Source organism: Moschus berezovskii, chromosome 4 (assembly GCF_049115385.1).
Source record: "Moschus berezovskii isolate FMDL1 chromosome 4, NW_MosBer_1.0, whole genome shotgun sequence".
Taxonomy (NCBI): Eukaryota; Metazoa; Chordata; class Mammalia; order Artiodactyla; family Moschidae; genus Moschus; species Moschus berezovskii.
In genome coordinates, this window is record NC_142463.1 from 111,252,111 (window position 1) to 111,270,904 (window position 18,794).

An 18,794-nucleotide genomic window follows, 5' to 3' on the forward strand; every position below is an offset into this window, starting at 1 on the left:
ATAAAACGTGCAAAACATCTCTGGAAGGGTACAAAAGAAACATATATCACTGGCTGCCTCTGAGGGAGAAAACTGTGCCGGGCCAAAGGGATGGAGCTGGAATCTTTCCATTAGCTTCTCATTTGTTACCGTTTAAACTCTAAGTCATGTGAAAGTATTAATTATTCATCTAATAAATACAATACAAGTACATAACTTTTACATATAAAAGGGGGTTCCTTCCCCCTCACCCTGGCCCCCTACTTACCTGGACAGGTGAGACTGCTTTTTACTGGCTGATCTTTGGATCAGAGACAGAAGGACATCAAGGAAGAAGAAAGCGTGGGGCCCAGGAGAGAGTGACGCAGGAGAAGAAGAAAGGAAAACAAAACAAGACATAAACCAGACAAGACACTGGAGATGGTTGGTTCAAAAGAAAAACCACTAGCAAGCTAAGAAGAACCCAGGGGTGGAAAGTGGCCAGAGTACAGAAGCTCCAGCCTACTAAACTGCAGATTCACCTGCAGCTGGTTGCTGATTGAAACCTTTTATTAGAGTTTCACCACTGCACCTGGGAGAAAGGTCACCGGATACCGCAGTGAACAGGAAGTACCATCTCCACAGCTCCCAGTGCCTATCCTAACTGCAGCATGAATACCCAACAGAACTGCTCGTTTGTCTGTCTATGAGGCTTTAAGGCCCATCAAGCCACCGTGCTCTCGTGGATCAGCACGCCCCAGGCCTGGCGCAGTAAGCGCTCCATCCTGAGTCTGGCCCTTGCTCTTTCACTTGCCACGGTTTCCGGCTCCTGTGCCTCATGGTGGTGACACATACTGCTCCTTCTTCCTAGATGTTCTTTCTGCTCTACTCCCCATGACTACATCTGTCAACCAGACAAGAAGACAAACTTCCAGAAGCTACAACTTTTGGCTGTCCTCAAATTATTCTAGTCTATCATGCCCTGCCCTGCCCTCTACCTCCTCATCTAAGGTAAAGATTCAACTTAGCTCATCATTAAGTAAACGTCCCAGAATCTATGAATGATAGCTAAACTTACTGTGGTAATCGTTTTAATTGTGGCTGTGTGGAGGGGTGGTCTTAGTTGCTGAATGGGGGATCTAGTTAGTTCCCTGACCAGGGTTGAACCCAGGCCTCCTGAATTTGGAGCGTGGAGTCTTAGCCACTAGACCACCAGGCAAGATCCCTGTGGTAATTATTTTGCAATACATGGGTGTCAAGTCCTTATGCTGTCCATCTTAAAATTAGGTAGTGACACCTGATGCGACGAGTTGACTCACTGGAAAAGACTCTGATGCTGGGAAGGATTGGGGGCGGGAGGAGAAGGGGACGATAGAGAATGAGATGGCTGGATGGCATCACTGACTCGATGGACGTGAGACTGAGTGAACTCCGGGAATTGGTGATGGACAGGGAGGCCTGGCGTGCTGTGATTCATGGGGTCGCAAAGAGTCGGACACGACTGAGCGACTGAACTGAACTAAACTGATATGTCAATTAGATCTCAATAAAATGGGGGAGGGAAAGTCTTAGAATCCAAACCTCTGTTATTTAATACAAAAGCCATCAGCCACACAGATATGTAAATTTAAAACAAAATTTACAATTCCGTTTCTCAGTTTTACTACAGCTTGTGGCTACCTTATAGAACAGTGCAGAATAAAACAGTCCCTTCGCTGAAGGCAGTTCTATGGGACAGCGCTGCTTTAGATAGTACGCTGGCACTAGGGGTACAAGAATGAGTGAGACACAGTCACTCGCAGGTAGTGGATGAGGTAAACATACGGCTGCTGCTGCTGCTGCTGCTGAGTCGCTTCAGTCGTGTCCGACTCTGTGTGACCCCATAGACGGAAGCCCATCAGGCTCCCGCGTCCCTGGGATTCTCCAGGCAAGAACACTGGAGTGGGTTGCCACTTCCTTCTCCAGCGTGTGAAAGTGAAAAGTGAAAGTGACATATGGCACTTCAGTACAAATGCTGAGGGGCAGAACTACTTCCCGCATCAGCGAGGGACTCGCAGGAGAAACTTTTAAAGGTCTTTTATTCTGGCTGCTCGTCTGCTGTCCTCGGCCAGATCCATCACATCCCACCACTGGGTTACCCAGCACGGGCCTGAACTCCTCCCTGCTCACTACCTCAGGAGAAAACCCATCCCATCCTAGGACAGCTTGGGCTTCCTCCTTGCCTTGTTCTGCTTGGCTCTGTGAGAGACTGGTTTCCTACGCCCACATTAAAGCTTAGAAGGAATGGTCTGGTAACTTAACCTGGTTTGGTTTTGCATTGGGGCTGGGTTGTGAACTGTTCAACATAACGAAGGGCACACTAGGCCAAGGTTTATGTACCTGGCTGTAAAGGACTGTTGGGGCAAAGACAAGGATCATTTCAGCAGCCATGGAAAGTTCCTCTCAAATTAAAAAAAAAAAAAATCACGGCATAGGGCGGAGACAGTGGAGGACAAGGGGATTACAACATAACTGTAACAGGGGCAGGGTTTTTTTTCCCTTCTTTTAGAGCTTAAAGGAAGAAAAACGACCACTGAATCAGAGGAGGAAGAAATGCTTGTATTAGCAGATCAAGATGGTCATGCAGGCTCTCCCCCTTCCTGATGACATTCCCATTAAGACTTAGCAGCAGAGCTCAGACTCCAATCAGCCTAAATCCGATGGGAACACAGGAGGCCCAGGAAAGTAGAGAAGTTCCCTCAAATCTGTGGCCCTCTAAATGGCATTACTTAGACAGATTTTCTGATCCAACTTCTCATTAAGCCCCAAATTTATCCAGTCAGTCACAGAGACTGCTAAGTCCTTTTATGCTTTCCCAGAATTGCCCCTTCCTTCTCATTATCATCGCCATCCATCACTTTAAGCCATATGTCCTCTGCCTCAAATTACTTGAAAAAAAAAAAAGAAGAAGAAAACAGCTCTTGTTTCCACTCTCCAGTTCCTCCAGTATTCTACTACGATGGACTAACTTTCCCCAACACTCCTTCTTTGGGTCCCCTCAGATCAAGAACCTAGGATTTCCCTTATTACTCTCTATATGATCAGATATGTGTGTTACCTACTATCAAAGGCTTTTCAAGTGGATCCAAGTGCCTTTTCAAATTCACTCTTATTGTTCGCTTTGTCCTGCCTCTCTTGGATCTTAAAAGACGCTGCACTCATCTTTGCCTCTGCTTTATCATGGCCTCCATCCCTTCTCCTCTTCATTTCTCCTTTTTCAAGGCTCTGGTCAAATGTCACTGATTCAATGAAGCCTTCCCTGGCCATTGCAGCTAGCATTTGTTTGACCCCAATATTTTTTGGGAAAAATCTCAAACCTATATATTAAAGTTAAATGAGCAGCAAGATGAATACTTACATACCCTTCATCTAGATTCACCCATTAACATTTGTCACACTTGCTTTATCTTTTTATGATTATACACTTTTCCCATTTGAAAGCTGCAGATGTCATGACATTTTACCCCTAACTATGTCAGCATATATCCCCCAGGACCCCTACAATTCTATATAACCACAATGCCAACAGCACGCCCAATGAGTTTAACTTTGATATAATATTATCTAGTATATAGTCTGTATTCAAATTTCCCTAATTCTTTCATTAATCTCCTATATAGTTGTTCCCAACCGCCTCAATATAGGATCCAGTCATAGATCTTAGAACTGCATTTATTCATAGCCTTTAGATTCATTTAATCTAGAATATCAGGAGAAGGCAATGGCACCCTACTCCAGTACTCTTGCCTGGGAAATCCCATGGACGGAGGAGCCTGGTGGGCTGCAGTCAATGGGGTCGCTGAGGGTCGGACACGACTGAGCGACTCTTCATTTTCACGTTTCACTTTCACTCACTGGAGAAGGAAATGGCAACCCACTCCAGTGTTCTTGTCTGGAGAATCCCAGGGATGGGGGAGCCTGGTGGGCTGCCGTCTACGGGGTAGCACAGAGTTGGACACGACTGACGTGACTTAGCAGCAGCAGCAATCTAGAATATCACCCCCTTCCCCCGATCCCAACCTACTTTTCTTGGTCTTTCCTAACACCGACATATAGAAGAGTTCAGGCCAGTTGCCTTATTGAGTGGCCTGTGATAGGTTTGTCTGTCTCTTTAGGATTAGGTTCAAATTAAACATTTTAAAAGAGTGTAGATAACTGATGTAACGCTTCTCACCCATTTCTGGTGAGGATAGGTTTGATTACTTAGGTAAGATGGTGCTCCTAAGATTTCTCAATGGTAAAACTATATTTTCCCACTTAAATTAGTGGGAAATCTGTGGGGTTATATTTTGAGACTGTACGACTATCCTGTTGTCCAACAGCTTCCCACCCAACAGTTTTATTACCCACAGATGATCCCTGGGGACTGACTGATACCTCAGTGGGTAAAGAACCTGCCTGCCAATGCAGGAGACACAGGAGACTTGGGTTTGATTCTTGGGTTGGGAAGGTTTCCTGGAGGAGGGCATGGCAGCTCACTCCAGTATATCTTGCCTGGAGAATACCATGGACAGAGGAGCCTGGCGGGCGACAGTCCAAAAGGTCCCTGCCTGAACCACTTACCACACTGGTGGCTGCAGAAAGGCACTCTGCTAAGTCTGTCATTCCGTCTACATCTATCAGTGGACAATCTTCTAAAGAAGGTCATTTTATCCCTTTTCTGAAACAGTGCTATGAACTCACGAATTTTTTTCCCTCCTATGCAAATGCATTATAATCCATTACTGCTTTTTAAAAAATGTTAAAGTTGTCTCAGTTTGGCTAGTGGGAGCTTCTACAAGCCAACTCCTGTGTCCTTTCAAGTGTCACCATCTGCCTTATTTTCTGGCACAACAACAGCAGCAACACCACTCCAGGCTCACCTTGTACGTTCCCTAGGCCCGACTTGGGCTCAAACATGTTTTTAAGGAGCCCTGGTTCCTTGTAGTAGGAAATGTGTGTAGAAACAAGACTGGGTGCTAGGTGCTCACTGTTGCTAAGCTGCCACTGCTTCCCAGCCCGTTCAATGGACAGAGCCACGAAATATTAAGAAATTGTGAGTTTACAAGGAAATCTTGTTTGACTCCAACACTACAGGGTTCTTTCTCATCTTCCCCAATTCCATATTTTACCTTTCTTTTCCCACAGTGAGAACCGTGTTCACAAACAACAGTAATATGTTTATATATTTATTATAATGTAATCATCTGCTCTACTCCATTCACACATCAAAGATTGTTTCCAGAGTTACTATCCCGGTAACACCAGTAACGGCAAACTAGGTAGAGGTTAGAGTCTTCCTGAAATTCTTCGTGTCCTCAGACTGTATCCCACTAGGTACATACAGCCAGTACTATTTGTGAAAGTTACTTTGGGTGAATTTTTTACGCTATCAATTTGAAATGCATTTAGGTTTCATTTTTTTTTGCTGCGCTGTGTAGCATGCAGGACATTAGTTCCCTGAACAGGGCTCCAAACTGCATCCCCTGCAGGGTAAGCATGGAGTCGTAACCACTGTACTGTCGGGGAAGTCTTTAGGTTTCTGTTTATATCTGTACTTAACTTTAGGGTTTGCTTTTTCAGGGTTATTTATTTTTTAAATCTGTCAAACATTTACATGGTTGAAAACTCAAAATGCAATTTAAAAGGTTCATTCAGAAGCATCCTTGTCCGTTCATCCCACTCCTCCCCAGGTAACCACTTTTTGGTTTTCTGTGTTTCTTCTTGCAAAAACTAAACAAACACATATAAATATTCTTATTTTCCTTTCTTGTTTCCACAACAGGTAGCATCCTACACTTTTTACACCTTGCTTTTTCATTTAATAGACCTTCAGAGAAACTCCCTGGCAGTTCCCAGAAATCTTCCATTTCCTCATCCTTTTCTTTACAGTGCAACCCACATTCTGACACAAACGTTCCTCCCTGCTTCTGAGCATCTGGTGTGTTAGCCCTGCCAGAGGGCAAAGGTGACAGGGCGTTCTTCCCAGTATGCTTCCCCGCACCAGACACAGGACGGGTGCTCTGTAAAAACAAGGAGAAACAGCCTCCTCATCCGAGCCTAGAGGGTGTGTGATGGAGCAAGAAATGGGCTGGTGATCGTCCAGACAGCAAAGCTGAAGGGCGGTGACCAGCCCACATATCATTCTGCTGGCCTATAGTATTTGTGTGTGGATGTGTGTGTGTTCAAGGGATTGATTAGATGTGGTAGACAGACTGCCTGAAGAACTATGGATGTGTGTGTGTGTGTGTGTGTCAAGGTATTGATTAGATGTGGCAGACAGCGCCTGAAGAACTATGGACGGAGGTTCGTAACACTGTACAGTAGGCAGTGACCAAAACCATCCCAAAGAAAAAGAAATGCAAGAAGGCCAAGTTGTTGTCTGAGAAGGCTTTACAAATAACTGAGGAAAGAGGAGAAGTGGAAAAAAAGATCTTAATGATCTGGATAACCATGATGGTGTGATCACTTACCTAGAGCCAGACATCCTGGAGTGCAAAGTCAAGTGAGCCCTAGGAAGCATCACTACGAACAAAGCTGGTGGAGGTGACAGAATTACAGCTGAGCTATTTCAAATCCTAAATGATGATGCTGTTAAAGTGCTGCACTCAATATGCCAACAAATTTAGAAAATTCAGCAGTAGCCACTAGGCTTCTTTGGTGACTCAGCTGCAAAGAATTTGCCTGCAATGCGGGAGACATGAGCTCGAGCCCAGGGTTGGAAAGATCCCCTGGAGAAGGAAATGGCAACTCACTCCAGCATTCTTGCCTGGGAAATACCATGGACTGAGGAGCCTGGTGGGCTCCAGTCCACTGGGTTGCAAGAGTCAAACTACCACCACCACAGCAGTGGCCACAGGACTGGAAAATGTCGGCTTTCATTTCAATCCCAAAGAAGGGCAATGGCAAAGAATGTTTAAACTACCATACAACTGTGCTCATTTCTCATGTTAGCAAGGTTACGCTTAAAATCCTTCAAGCGAGGCTTCACCAATATGTGGACTTAGAACTTAGAGATGTGCACGTTGGGCTTTGAAAAGGCAGAGGAACCAGAGACCAAACCACCAACACCCGCTGGATCACGGAGAGAGCAAGGGAGTTCCAGAAAAACATCTACTTCTGCTTCACTGACTGCTAAAGCCTTTGACTGTGTGGATAACAATAAACTGGAAAATTCTTAAAGAGATGGGAGTACTAGACCGCCTTTCGTAACTCTTGAGAAACCTGTACAAGGATCAAGAAACAACAGGTAGAACCAGACATGGAACAACTGACTGGTTCAAAAGTGGGAAAGGAGTACAACAAGGCTGAACATTGTCACCCTGGTTATTTAACTTCCATGCAGAGTACATCATGTGAAGTCACCGGGCTGGATGACTCACAAGGTGGAATCAAGGTTGCCAGGAGAAATATCAACAACCTCAGATATGCAGATGATACCACTCTAATGGCAGAAAATGACAAGGAACTAAAAAACTTCTTATGAGGATGAAAGAGGAGAATGAAAAAGCTGGCTTGAAATTCAACATTGAAAAAACCTTAAGATCATGGCATCCAGTCCCATCACTTTATGGCAAATAAAAGGGGAAAAAAATGGAAGTAGTGACAGTCTTTTCTTGGGCTCCAAAATCACTGTGGACTGTGACACAGCCAGGAAATTAAAAGACACTTGCTCCTTGGAAGGAAAGCTATGATAAACCTAGATAGCATATTAGAAAGCAGAGATGTCACTCTGCAGACCAAGGTCCGTATAGTCAAAGCTATGGTTTTTCCAGTAGTCATATATGGATGGGAGAGCTAGTCCATAAAGAAGGCTGAGCACCGAAGAACTGATGTTTTCCAATTAAGACTCTTGAGAGTTCTTTGGACTGCATGAAGTCAAATCAGTCAATACTAAAGGAAATCAACCCTGAATATTCATTGGAAGGACTGAGGCTGAAGCTCCAATACTTTGGCCACCTGATGTGAAGAGCTGACTCACTAGAAAAGACCCTGATGGCTGGGAAACAGTGAAGGCAAAAGGAGAAGCCGTCGGCAGAGGATGAATGAGATGGTTAGATAGCATCACCAACTCAATGGACATAAATTTGAGCAAATTCCGGAAAATTGTGGAGGACAGAGGAGACTGGCATGCTACAGTCCACTGGGTCAAGAACAATCAAACATGACTTAATGACTGAACTGTATATATATATGTTTACAGATAATTGCTAAAAACTTTAAAAATCAGGCAATTTCATCTTTAAAAATACAGGTTTCTGCTTTTTCTTGAAAAGGCCGCAGTTCTGCATTACCGGGCGTTGCGTCTCACGCAGTGACAGCTGGTGGAAGCTGGTAGCACCATCCCCTTCCAACGGAAGACTGCTGGCCTCTTCATCCTCAACCCCACCCCACCACAAGCGAGAACAAGCACAAGGCTGACAATATGCCTGGTCTGTGACAATGATTAAGTTCTTATTACCTACCAGGTACTGGGCTACACATCTGACATACATTATCTTATTTAATAACCATAAAAAGCCTGGTGAGGCAGGTAGCACATCTCCATTCTCAGATGAGTGAACAGAGCGCTTAAGTGAGCAGAGTTAAAATGTGCATAAAGCTGATCTGACTACAAGGTCTGTGTTCCTGAACAAAAAGCTACGCCCATATGCAGATCCAACTGGTCTCTACTGGGCTTTAGTTTCCATTTTTACATGCACACGCGCATACAATGTATAAACATACATACATACACCTCACATGTGCAGACGAGTATGTGTGACAAGATATATACATGGGATATAGATACAGTTACATATATAAATATATGTATATAAAGATATAGCACATGACAGATATAAAGGGTACACTATACATAGGCTGACCTAGGTGTTTTCAGTTTGGGGCAAAGTAACCTTCTTGAATCCCTGCCCGAAGTGAGAAGCAGTAAACCAGGAAAGAGCTACCCTGCCAGGACCTTAGTTCGAGATAAAAGTCCACACTCTGCGAACCCTGACCTTGTCTTACTGGTCTGGCTTCCCTTATCTGCCAGGGTGGAGCTTTAGGCAGCTTCCTGGCACCCTAACTTTCTAAGGATTCTGCCTCTGGGTAGAATTTTCCCCAGGGTCTGAGACTGGAAACACAGCACATGCCTATAGTACAGAAAAAAGGCCATTTTGCAGACAACCCTTGCTGACACAATACGACACAAATGCTCACTGAGAGCTTATATAACTGAAGACATTTAGAGGCAGAGAGGTCACAGATCAAATAAAAGCAGCAGTTTCAATCAGAACCAGAGCGCAAAGTTAAGACTTTAAATGATATTGCAAAAAAGGGCTGGGCTTGGAAATCAGGGAAGTTCAGGTGCTAATTCCAATTCCGTCTCTAATTCACTGTGGGCCACCACCCACTTGACTGCCTCACATGTCAGTTCTTCTGTAAAAGCAGAGGGCAGAAAAATGGAGTGGGAAAGTCTGGCAATGTAGCCAGAGAAGGCTTACATCTCAAGTGGATCATTTACTAGCTGATGAGCAGCATATGAATTACGTGAGGCTTCAACCCTAGGAATTCAACTCAGCAGGTCTGAGTGTGAATACTCTTTCTATTTCAAGTGATTCCTTATTCAGAGGACCATAACTTCAAGGAACCCTCAAAACAAGTCCCCTAACTTCTGAGTCTATTTTGTTTTCCCTGTGTTTCATTGTTCCCGGCCCTTCACCATCTCCCAGAGCTTGCTCACGCTCATGTCCACAGAGTCAGTGACGCCATCCAGCCTTCTCATCCTCTGTCAGCCCCTTCTTTTGTCTTCAGTCTTTCCCACCATCAGGGTCTTTTCCCATGAGGTGGCTCTTCGAATCAGGTGGCCAAAGTACTGGAGCTTCAGTATCAGTCCTTCCAATGAATATTCAGGGTTGATTTCCCCATGGACAGAGGAGCCTGGTGGGCTACAGTCCATGGGATCACAGATGGTCGGATACAACTGAGCGACTGAGCACACACAGGTACTCACTGTACCATGCCCTCTGTTTTCTCTCTTAGATCTTAAGCCCCTTGAGAAGAAGGACGGCATTTTACTCAACCTTGTACCACCGGCCGAGGTCCAGCACAGTGTCCGGTGCATGGAGGACACATGATCCAAACGTGTGCTTAAGGAATGTACACGTCCTTTCTTTCTCCCAGGGCTGAGGTGAGGATCACAGATGTAATGTCGGTTAAGTGTTTGGAAGCGCAAAGTCCTCTGGAAACAGGCCTACTGCGTATCCTGCTCAGGTCCAGCCTGGGTGACCTACACTCAATATCTGTCAGAGGTCAGGGGAACAGGCAAGAGTGAGTGAACAACCCAAGGAGAGGTGGGAACGACTCCTGATGTGTCCTGATTCCAGGCAGGCCAGGAAAGCTCTCCTCCCCACTTTCAGAAGGATTCTTGGGAACAAGAGATCTGGGGACATGTTCAATCATCAGAGCAGATCACTTGGCAGACAGTGTGTGTGGAGGAGGGAGACAGAGAACTGGGCTGTGCCAGGGCTGGCGAGCTTGGTTCCCCATTTCAGATTTAGCATGCGGCCCAGGTGGTAAGGTCTGGAAAGCATAGCCTCAGGGGTAAACTATGGGCTCCAGCTTCAACTTGGCCTTTTCCCGGCTGTGTAGTCTCAGGCAAGTCACCCGACCTTCCACGCCTCAGTTTCTCAATAACAAATGTGGATAATGCCACTTTCCTCAAACGGTGACTGGGAGGACCAATCCCTGTTACCAATCCCTCGAAGCTAAAATGTTTACACTGAAATCAATCTCCCCGGCCTAAGCCTAACCCTGGCTCCTGGGCAAATGGTTCCTCCTCAGGAGACAGGGCCACACAGTTGCTCAAGCCAGAAACCTGAGCTATCTCTGACACTCCTTCAAATCTAATCAACCATGAAGTCCTATTGATATTACCTACCATTATTTTTTGGTATCCACCTACTTTTGCTCCTTCCTGACAGATGCGGGGCTTCCCTGGTGGCTCAGATGGAAAAGAATATGCCTGCAATGTGGGAGACTTGGGTTCGATCCCTGGGTCGGGAAGATCCCTTGGAGAAGGAAGTGGCAACCCACTTCAGTATTCTTGCCTGGAGAATTCCATGGACTGAGGAGCTTGGGGGGCTACAGTCTATGGGGTCACAAAGAGGCACAGACAACTGAGTGACTAACACTTCACTTCTTCACCATTATTTTTGGAATCCACCTACTTCTGCCCCTTCCTGACACACGCTGGGAGAACAACAACTGGTCTCCTCACATCTCCTCCAGCCTCCACTCTAGAAGCCAACCATTCTCTACACACGCTGGGAGGAGTTTCTTCAAAGGATAATTTAGAGTGCACATCACCCTTCAGTGGTTTCCCACTGTCCCTGTATGAAGCTCCAAGCCCGTAGCATGGGCCTGGCAGGCCCTCATCTCCTGTCACTCAGCACCCCACAGTTGCCTTGCTTCCTATATTCCAAACCCAGGGGCCTCCTCACCTACCCCGGCCAGGCTAACTCACACTTTCTTCACGGTTCTCCGTAAACAAATCCTTCTTTTCAGTGCAGTTTTCTCTGATACTCAATAAGCTGAATCTCCCCCGAAATTTCCCGTTGCAATGCTTAACTCAATAGTAACTAGTTATTTGGGTGTTTTCCTGATTGTTTTAATACCTACTTTCCTCATTTAATGATAAACTTCACTGTCTCTTATTCTCTAAAGCACACAGCAGCTTCAGAACACAGTATATAGTAGACATTTAATAAATACATGTTTAAGGATGAAGCCAGGCAATACACGCAAAGGAATCTTCTAGACATCAAAATATTGTAAACACACACACCTCATCAAAAGGAAGAGCTCTGAGTAACCTCATACTACGTTTGTTAGGGTTAAATTCAGTTTCATAGTTTCAAAACAAAGCTAAATGAAGTAGGAAGGGGTCAGCCTCTCTACGGACTTACAGCAGGGAGTGACATCAACCTGGCTGTAAGAACTGGTTAAACTCCCAAAGTCTTCCAGTCTCCCAGATTTCCAGAATTTAACTTTGTACACAGGCAGTGAAGCATCCACCAAACAAGAAAATGCATGTTATGTATCCCATTGTTCACTGCAGCACTATTTACAATAGCTAGAACATGGAAGCAACCTAGGTGTCCACTGACAGATGAATGGATAAAGAAGTTGTGGTACATACGCACAATGGACTATTACTCAGCCATAAAAAGGAATGCGTTTGAGTCAGTTCTGATGAGGTGGATGAACCGAGAGCCCACCACACAGAGTGAAGTGAGTCAGAAAGAGAAAGAGAAATATCATATTTGAACACACATATACAGAATCTAGAAAAATGGTTCTGAAGAATTTACTTACAGGGCAGCAACAGAAAAACAGACATAGAGAACAGATTTAGGGGCGTGGGGAGAGGGAGGAGAGGATGAGATGCATGGAGAGAGTAACATGGAAACTTGCATCACCATATGTAAAATAGACAGCCAACAGGAATGTGCTGTATGGCTCAGGAAACTCAAACAGGGCTCTGTATCAACCTAGAGGGGTGGGATGGGGAGGGAGATGGGAGGGAGTTTCAAGAGGGAGGGGATATATGTATACCTATGGCTGATTCATGTTGAGGTTTAACAGAAAACAGCAAAATTCTGTAAAGCAATTATCCTTCAGTAAAAAATAAATTAATTAAAAAAAAAAAGAAAATGCATGTTAAAATTTATATTGGTGACTACAAAGTAGATGTGGTTGAGGGGATGACCAAAGGAGGAATCAGAAAGGAGACAGGCTTTTAAAAAGAATCTGGAGGGGAAGGCGGGAGGAGAGGCAGAACTCCGGTGGGAAGCTGTGCTGTGCAAGGTCACGATGCTAGGGGAGGAAACAGAGAAACGCTGAGGCGCAGAGGGAGGCTGAGAACACAGCCTGTCTGGGGAGCCTGTCAATGCACCACAGGAGGAGAAAAGAGGGAAGGGGCAGACAAGACGCGCGAGCAAGGGAGGAAGCGGAAAAGACACGGCTTCTCAGCCTGGTTCTGCCACTGAAGAGCTGGTGGGCCTTAGGAAGCCCTCTCAGACTCTCCCAGTCCTAGCTTCTCCACCTGAAAAATGTGGGCAACTTATGTGCCTTGCTCCACCTATCTCATGGAGCTGCTGTGAGAATTCAATGAGATAAGGTGGCTTGACTGGTAAAAAACCTGCCTGCCAAGGCAGGAGACCTAAGAGATGCAGGTTCAATCCCTGGGTGGGGAAGATCCCCTGGAGAAGGGCATGGAAACCCACTGCAGTATGCTTGCCTGGAGAATGCCCATGGACAGAGGAGCCCGGCGGGCTACAGTCCAAAGGGTCACAGAGTCAGACACAATGAAGCAACTTTGCACGCAGCACACAAGGACTATCAAAGGCTTTGGAAACTAAAGCAACACACTCATGTTAGGAAGTGTAAGGGCAGAGGAAAAAGCTAGGGCCGGTTATGGAGTTTACTCTTTACAGAGGGGAGCTGCTGAGGGCCTTCTACAAGGACTAACACGGTAAGATCTCGCCTCTAAAAAGTCAGGTCTGACTGCAGGGACTAGAGCGGATGAGAAGCAGGAAGGCTGGAGGCCCAGAGCCTGGATGGGGCAGACACAGTGTGCACCTGAATGGGAGCCCAGCTGCTGGAACTCAACAGCAAAGGCAGGAGACAGACAGACCACTGAGAATGGGCTGCCGGCAGCTGACCTCAGGAGTACCTTCAAGCCCTGCACTGTTTAACAGGGAAGCATGAGTCCCCCGGGGCTGCAGAGCACCTGAAATGTAACTCGTCTGAACTGAGACACAGTCAGTACAACACACACACAAGATCCCAAAGACTGACTACAAAAAAAAAAAAGGAATGTAAAATATTAACTTTTATATTGACTGCATGTTGCAATAGCATATTTTGAATATATTGAGTTAAATGAAATACACATTAAAATGAATTCACCAGTTTCTCTCTACTGCTTTTTAGGCAGCTTCTAGAAAATTTTCAGTGACACAAGTGCTTACATTCTATTTCTACTGGACGGCACTAGTCCAGCCTCCTCTGGCCACAGCTGTACCACACTGTGCCTTCTCCCCCACGGAGGGCCTCCTATCCGTCAGACCAGTCAAAGGAAACCAGAAGCCTGGCCAGAGGTACCCCTCCAAACTTCTCTGTCTCTCACAGCACACAGTCCGCCTTTCTGCCTAAGCACTGTGTACACGAGTGCTGTCCTTTCTCCGTGTTTGCTGGACTGGAAGCCCCTGAGGGTGCGCCACAGCATCTCTGGAGCCCCTGGGAGGAAGCAGTGGGCCCCACTCCGGGGGTGGCCATGGGCAGTGCTGGGCAGAGAGCAGTGCCACATGACCCTGGCTGGGCAGCCTTCTCTTCACTCAGAACCCAACATCCCACTGGCCTCCTGGGCTCTACCAGCACAGGTATACGCACACAACTGATGTCTCCAGTTTGTCACACATCCTTCAGAGAAAGCTCAGTGCTCGGGTTATGCCCAGGAATTCAAACTGACACTGAGGAGCAGTGTGGGGGGAGCGCGGAGTTGAACAAGAGTGGGTATGTGTCCTGCCTGTTGCTGATCACTTATGCGGCTGAGGGAAAATTACTTCCTGTGAAATTCAGTTTTCTCATCCACAAAATGGGAATACTAGCTACCTGTCCTGCAGGTCTGTTGTAAGAACTGATGTCGTGTATGTGAAGTCTCTAGCACAATGCCTGGCACACAGCAATGTTCAAAAAATGATCGCTATTCTTGTCATTTGTAAGACCCTAAGTCAAACGTAACTAGTAAGTTACTATCGAAGCCATCATATCCTGAGACTTAACACAAAATAAACAAATTCTGAGTTATCTAATTCAGGGGCAACCATCTCGCAGATCTCTGAAGCAAAGGACCTACCGCTATTTTATTTAGTTCACATTCATTTGCTTTTGTCTAAATATCCTTCAAACATTACTTCTGATGAAAATAATGTGCTTCAGGACAGAAAGAGAAAACCCAGGAGACCTGGATCCCAGCGCCAATGCTGCCATTCACTAGCTGAGAAACTCCAGATAATAACCGAAACAAGTCTCTGGAAGATCCAGCGTGTGCGTGTGTTTAGGGCAAGGGCACAAGAAAAGAAATCAGTGACACTGCCACAGTAGCAGGGAGGGAGCAGGCCCGGTACTGGGAAGGCAGGACCGACAGTCTAGGCATGCGAGTTATAGATCAAATCTGCCCTACTTTTTTTTTTTTTTCGTTTACCCTTGAAAAATGAGAAGAAAATTATATAGAATAAACACCTACTATGTTACAGGTATTCATTTAATCCTCACAATAACCTGGTGAGGTAGACACTGTTATTTTTAACAGATGAGAAAATGAGATTCAGAGAAGTTAAAGTTTGAAAGACACACAGGTATTTAATACCTGCAGAGTGAGGACAGGAGCTTAAGTTGGCCCGATCAATGTCTCGCGATGAAGGGGCTGGACCACAATACCTCTCGTCCTTTCCTGCACTAACATTATGTAATTCTTTGTCTCTCACAGTGCTTTTCCGGCATATCAGGTGTTTGTAGCAGCGGGGGCTCAGGTAGAACTAAATTCATCTGACTGGGAAAAAATAGTAGACACCCTCATCAGCAATCATCTTGAAGCACTTCAGGAACTGTACTGGCAAGGCCCACAAGATGGCTAAGAATATTTTTTATTGGTTTCCCAGTTTTAACAAAAGCAAAGGAATAAAAAGCAAAGCCTAGAATTCACAAGATAAAGAGTAAGCATCTGTGATGAGGCTCAAGGCTTAGGAGGGTGGAGTGGAAAAGAGGAATGAAGTTTCTTCCTCACCGACATCATGCCTACTGTGTGACAGTGGACAAGCCACATAACACTTCTAAGGTTCAGCTCTCACACTGATAAAATGGGAAGACCACACTCTGCATTTCTCACAGGGAACTGTGATAACTAAATTATTTGTAAACCAAAAATCACTCTACAGGTATATCTCATTTTACCTAAAATTTTCCTAGAAAGATAAGCAAATGTGTTCTGAAGTAAATCCTCCTGAAGGCGATGATAATACTTTCAAAACAAACTTTCAAAAGATTGGGTTTTCTTAAAGCAAGGAATACCTTGCTTTATACATCATAAAAACAGAATTGTTATTTCAGTCAATTTTTTATCGTTGGCACAAAAAGGACAAATCATAGAACAAATAACCCAGAATATCTGCCTATCCAAGAAGTCTTCATTTTGCTTAAATTTTTTTTTTTTTTGGTCATTTGTCTCAGAAGATTCACCTTTGTGACTTACTTTGTTAAGGTGAGCTTTAAACTAGTGGTTTCACTTTCCTGAGTTCAAAACACAATTGATGGAAAAGTACTTGGTGGCAGAAGAAAGTCAGTCTTTGATTTTAAAACTGCTGAGGTCAAACCATAAAATGAGTAACCAGCAGGGGTCACCTGGACTGACAGCAGTGCATGGGGTCTTCTTTGCAATCCCCTCCTTTCTCAAGGAGGTGAGTGTCCCCTACCTCCACTGAGGCACTGCAGGAAGATGCAGACCTAGTCACCGCATCTAAGCTACCAACTGTAACGGGGGGAGAGGACCCAGAACATCACCTCCACATTCTCAGCGAGTGACTTCAGGAAGACAGAAGCGTCGGGGGAAAGGGGAGGCTCCTCTCCAGCCTGCAACAGGCTCCCTACAAATTCCTGGTCCTCCTTCTAAAAACTACCGGGAAACTCCCCTCCTTCCAGAACCTTTTCCTCAACTAACTCATGAATGACGACCATCCCTATTCTTTGCATCCTGCTCACCCTTAAGCATTTGACTTGCACTATAAACACACAAGAATCCCTTGGACTGCAAGGAGATCAAACCAGTCAATCCTAAAGGAAATCAACCCTGAATATTCATTGGAAGGACTGATGCTGAAGCTGAAACTCCAATACCTTGGCCATTTGATGCAAAGTCAGCTCATTAGAAAAGACCCTGATGCTGGGGAAGACTGAGGGCAGAAGGAGAAGAGGGCGACACAGGTAAGATGGCTGGATGGCATCACCGATTCAATGGATATGAACCCGGGCAAACTCCAAGAGATGGTGAGGGGCAGGGAGGCCTGGTGCACTGCACACAGTCCATCAGGTTGCAAAGAACTGGACACAACTTGGCGACTGAATGACAACAACATAAACACACAGATCCTTGCCTCCATACTACTTTAAAAGGGAACTCAAGTATTCTGCATTTATTTCTAATAAAATACTTGTTCTCAAAGAAGGACTCAATGTCTTCTTTTTTGTTTCTTTAGCACTTCATCTCCATTCACCTGTCCTGGACCCCCCAACCAGTAACCTGAGCTCTACAAAGGATATTTCACAGACAGAGTTGGTTAGGAAGCTGACAGAAAGCCTGCCAGAGAAACTTTGAATCAACTTCCCCAGTAGCCAGACCCCCGTCACTCTCCTCACAGTTTCACTGCAAGGGATCCACTTCGGACCTCTCTGACCCTTACTCCCTCCCGTCATATGACTGGTGAGACTGGGATGGCTGGACAAGCCACTGGTATTAAAACATAAACTTGGCCTAAGACAACTCCAAGCAATCAACTCAGGCATCTGCCTGCCTAACAGGCAGAACAGGCAGGCCACAAACCAAAGGAACCCTCTCCTGGCTCTGCCCAGCTGGAGGGCACTTCTCGAGTCTGCAGGTCTAGCTCGTACATGTCAAGAGAGGAAACCAGCCGCTGTCTTTTCTGTTGAGGGGAGATGACAGACCATTTTGTGGGAAGACACAGCTTTTAATATTTTATTTATTTATTTAGCTGCACTGGGTCTTAGCTGAGGCATGCGGAATCTTTAGATGTGCCATGCAAACTTCTTAGTTGTAGCATATGGGATCCAGTTCCCCAACCAGGGATCAGACACCGGACCCTCTGCATTAGGAGCACAAAGTCTTAGCCACTGGACCACAAAGTCCCCAAGATAAGGGTTTTTAGAGCAAGGGCTGCTACCACTTCCAGTAAGTGCTGTCTCTTATACCCTTTCCTACAGAATGAAACTTTTCATACTGGGGTGGCGGTGGGGGGATGCACAACAGTGCAAGATATACTAAGAAAACAAGAATTACTGAGAATTCCCTGGCAGTCCAGTGGTAGTACTCTGTGCTTCCACTGCTGGGGGCCTGGGTTTGACCCCTGGTCAGGGAACTAAGATCCTGTAAGCCACACAGCTCGGCCAAAACACTACCACACCAGAAGCAAAAATAACTGGCAGTGGGAGATGGAACTGTAACCCCTCTGTTCAGTTCAGTTCAGTCGTTTAAATGCTAAGCATCTGTTCTGTGCAGCTACATTTTAGAGCACATAATTTGACTCAGTTTACTATCAGGCAGTATAAGGTACTTTAAATAAAATGTCCTGAGGGTTTGAATCTTTGGATTATAATCCTAGTTCTAACCCTTAGTTTCCTTATAAGCAAAGAGTGTGGTGGTGCAGAGAGGAGTGATGGAGAAAGGAATGGATGAACCAGATGGTCCCTGCAGCTCCTTTTCGGGGACTGGAAAGCACACTCTTATTCTATCCAGGCACAAATCATATTACAATGAGGGTTTATTACATCAACAAGGGACCACCTCCAGCTGCGGCAGTAACAGTAGTTCAACTTGGAAATTGCCAGTCTCCAAAACATAATCTTTAGGAATCCAACCTGGACTGATTAAGAGAGAAACAATGGCAACTGAGCACGTGCGTTGATCTTATCCAGGCACATAGTATATACTCAACCAAACTGTGCTGAATGGTGAATGACTGACCTTGCAGTTCTAACTCTTA

At 45.4% G+C, this 18,794-nt stretch overlaps 1 protein-coding gene across 9 annotated transcripts in view; it reads right to left on the reverse strand.

Annotated features, from left to right (window-relative positions):
- Window positions 1-18,794, reverse strand: part of ARHGEF11 (Rho guanine nucleotide exchange factor 11) — a 110,960-nt gene that overhangs the window by 47,738 nt on the left and 44,428 nt on the right. For 8 of the 9 annotated variants that reach the window (XM_088835891.1, XM_088835892.1, XM_088835888.1 and 5 more), the window contains exon 2: window positions 248-280. The exons of the other annotated variant lie outside the window; for it this stretch is intronic. In XM_088835891.1, coding sequence (XP_088692017.1) covers window positions 248-280 — 33 coding nt within the window. The remainder of the gene's footprint in view (window positions 1-247; window positions 281-18,794) is intronic. 9 annotated transcript variants of the gene reach the window in all.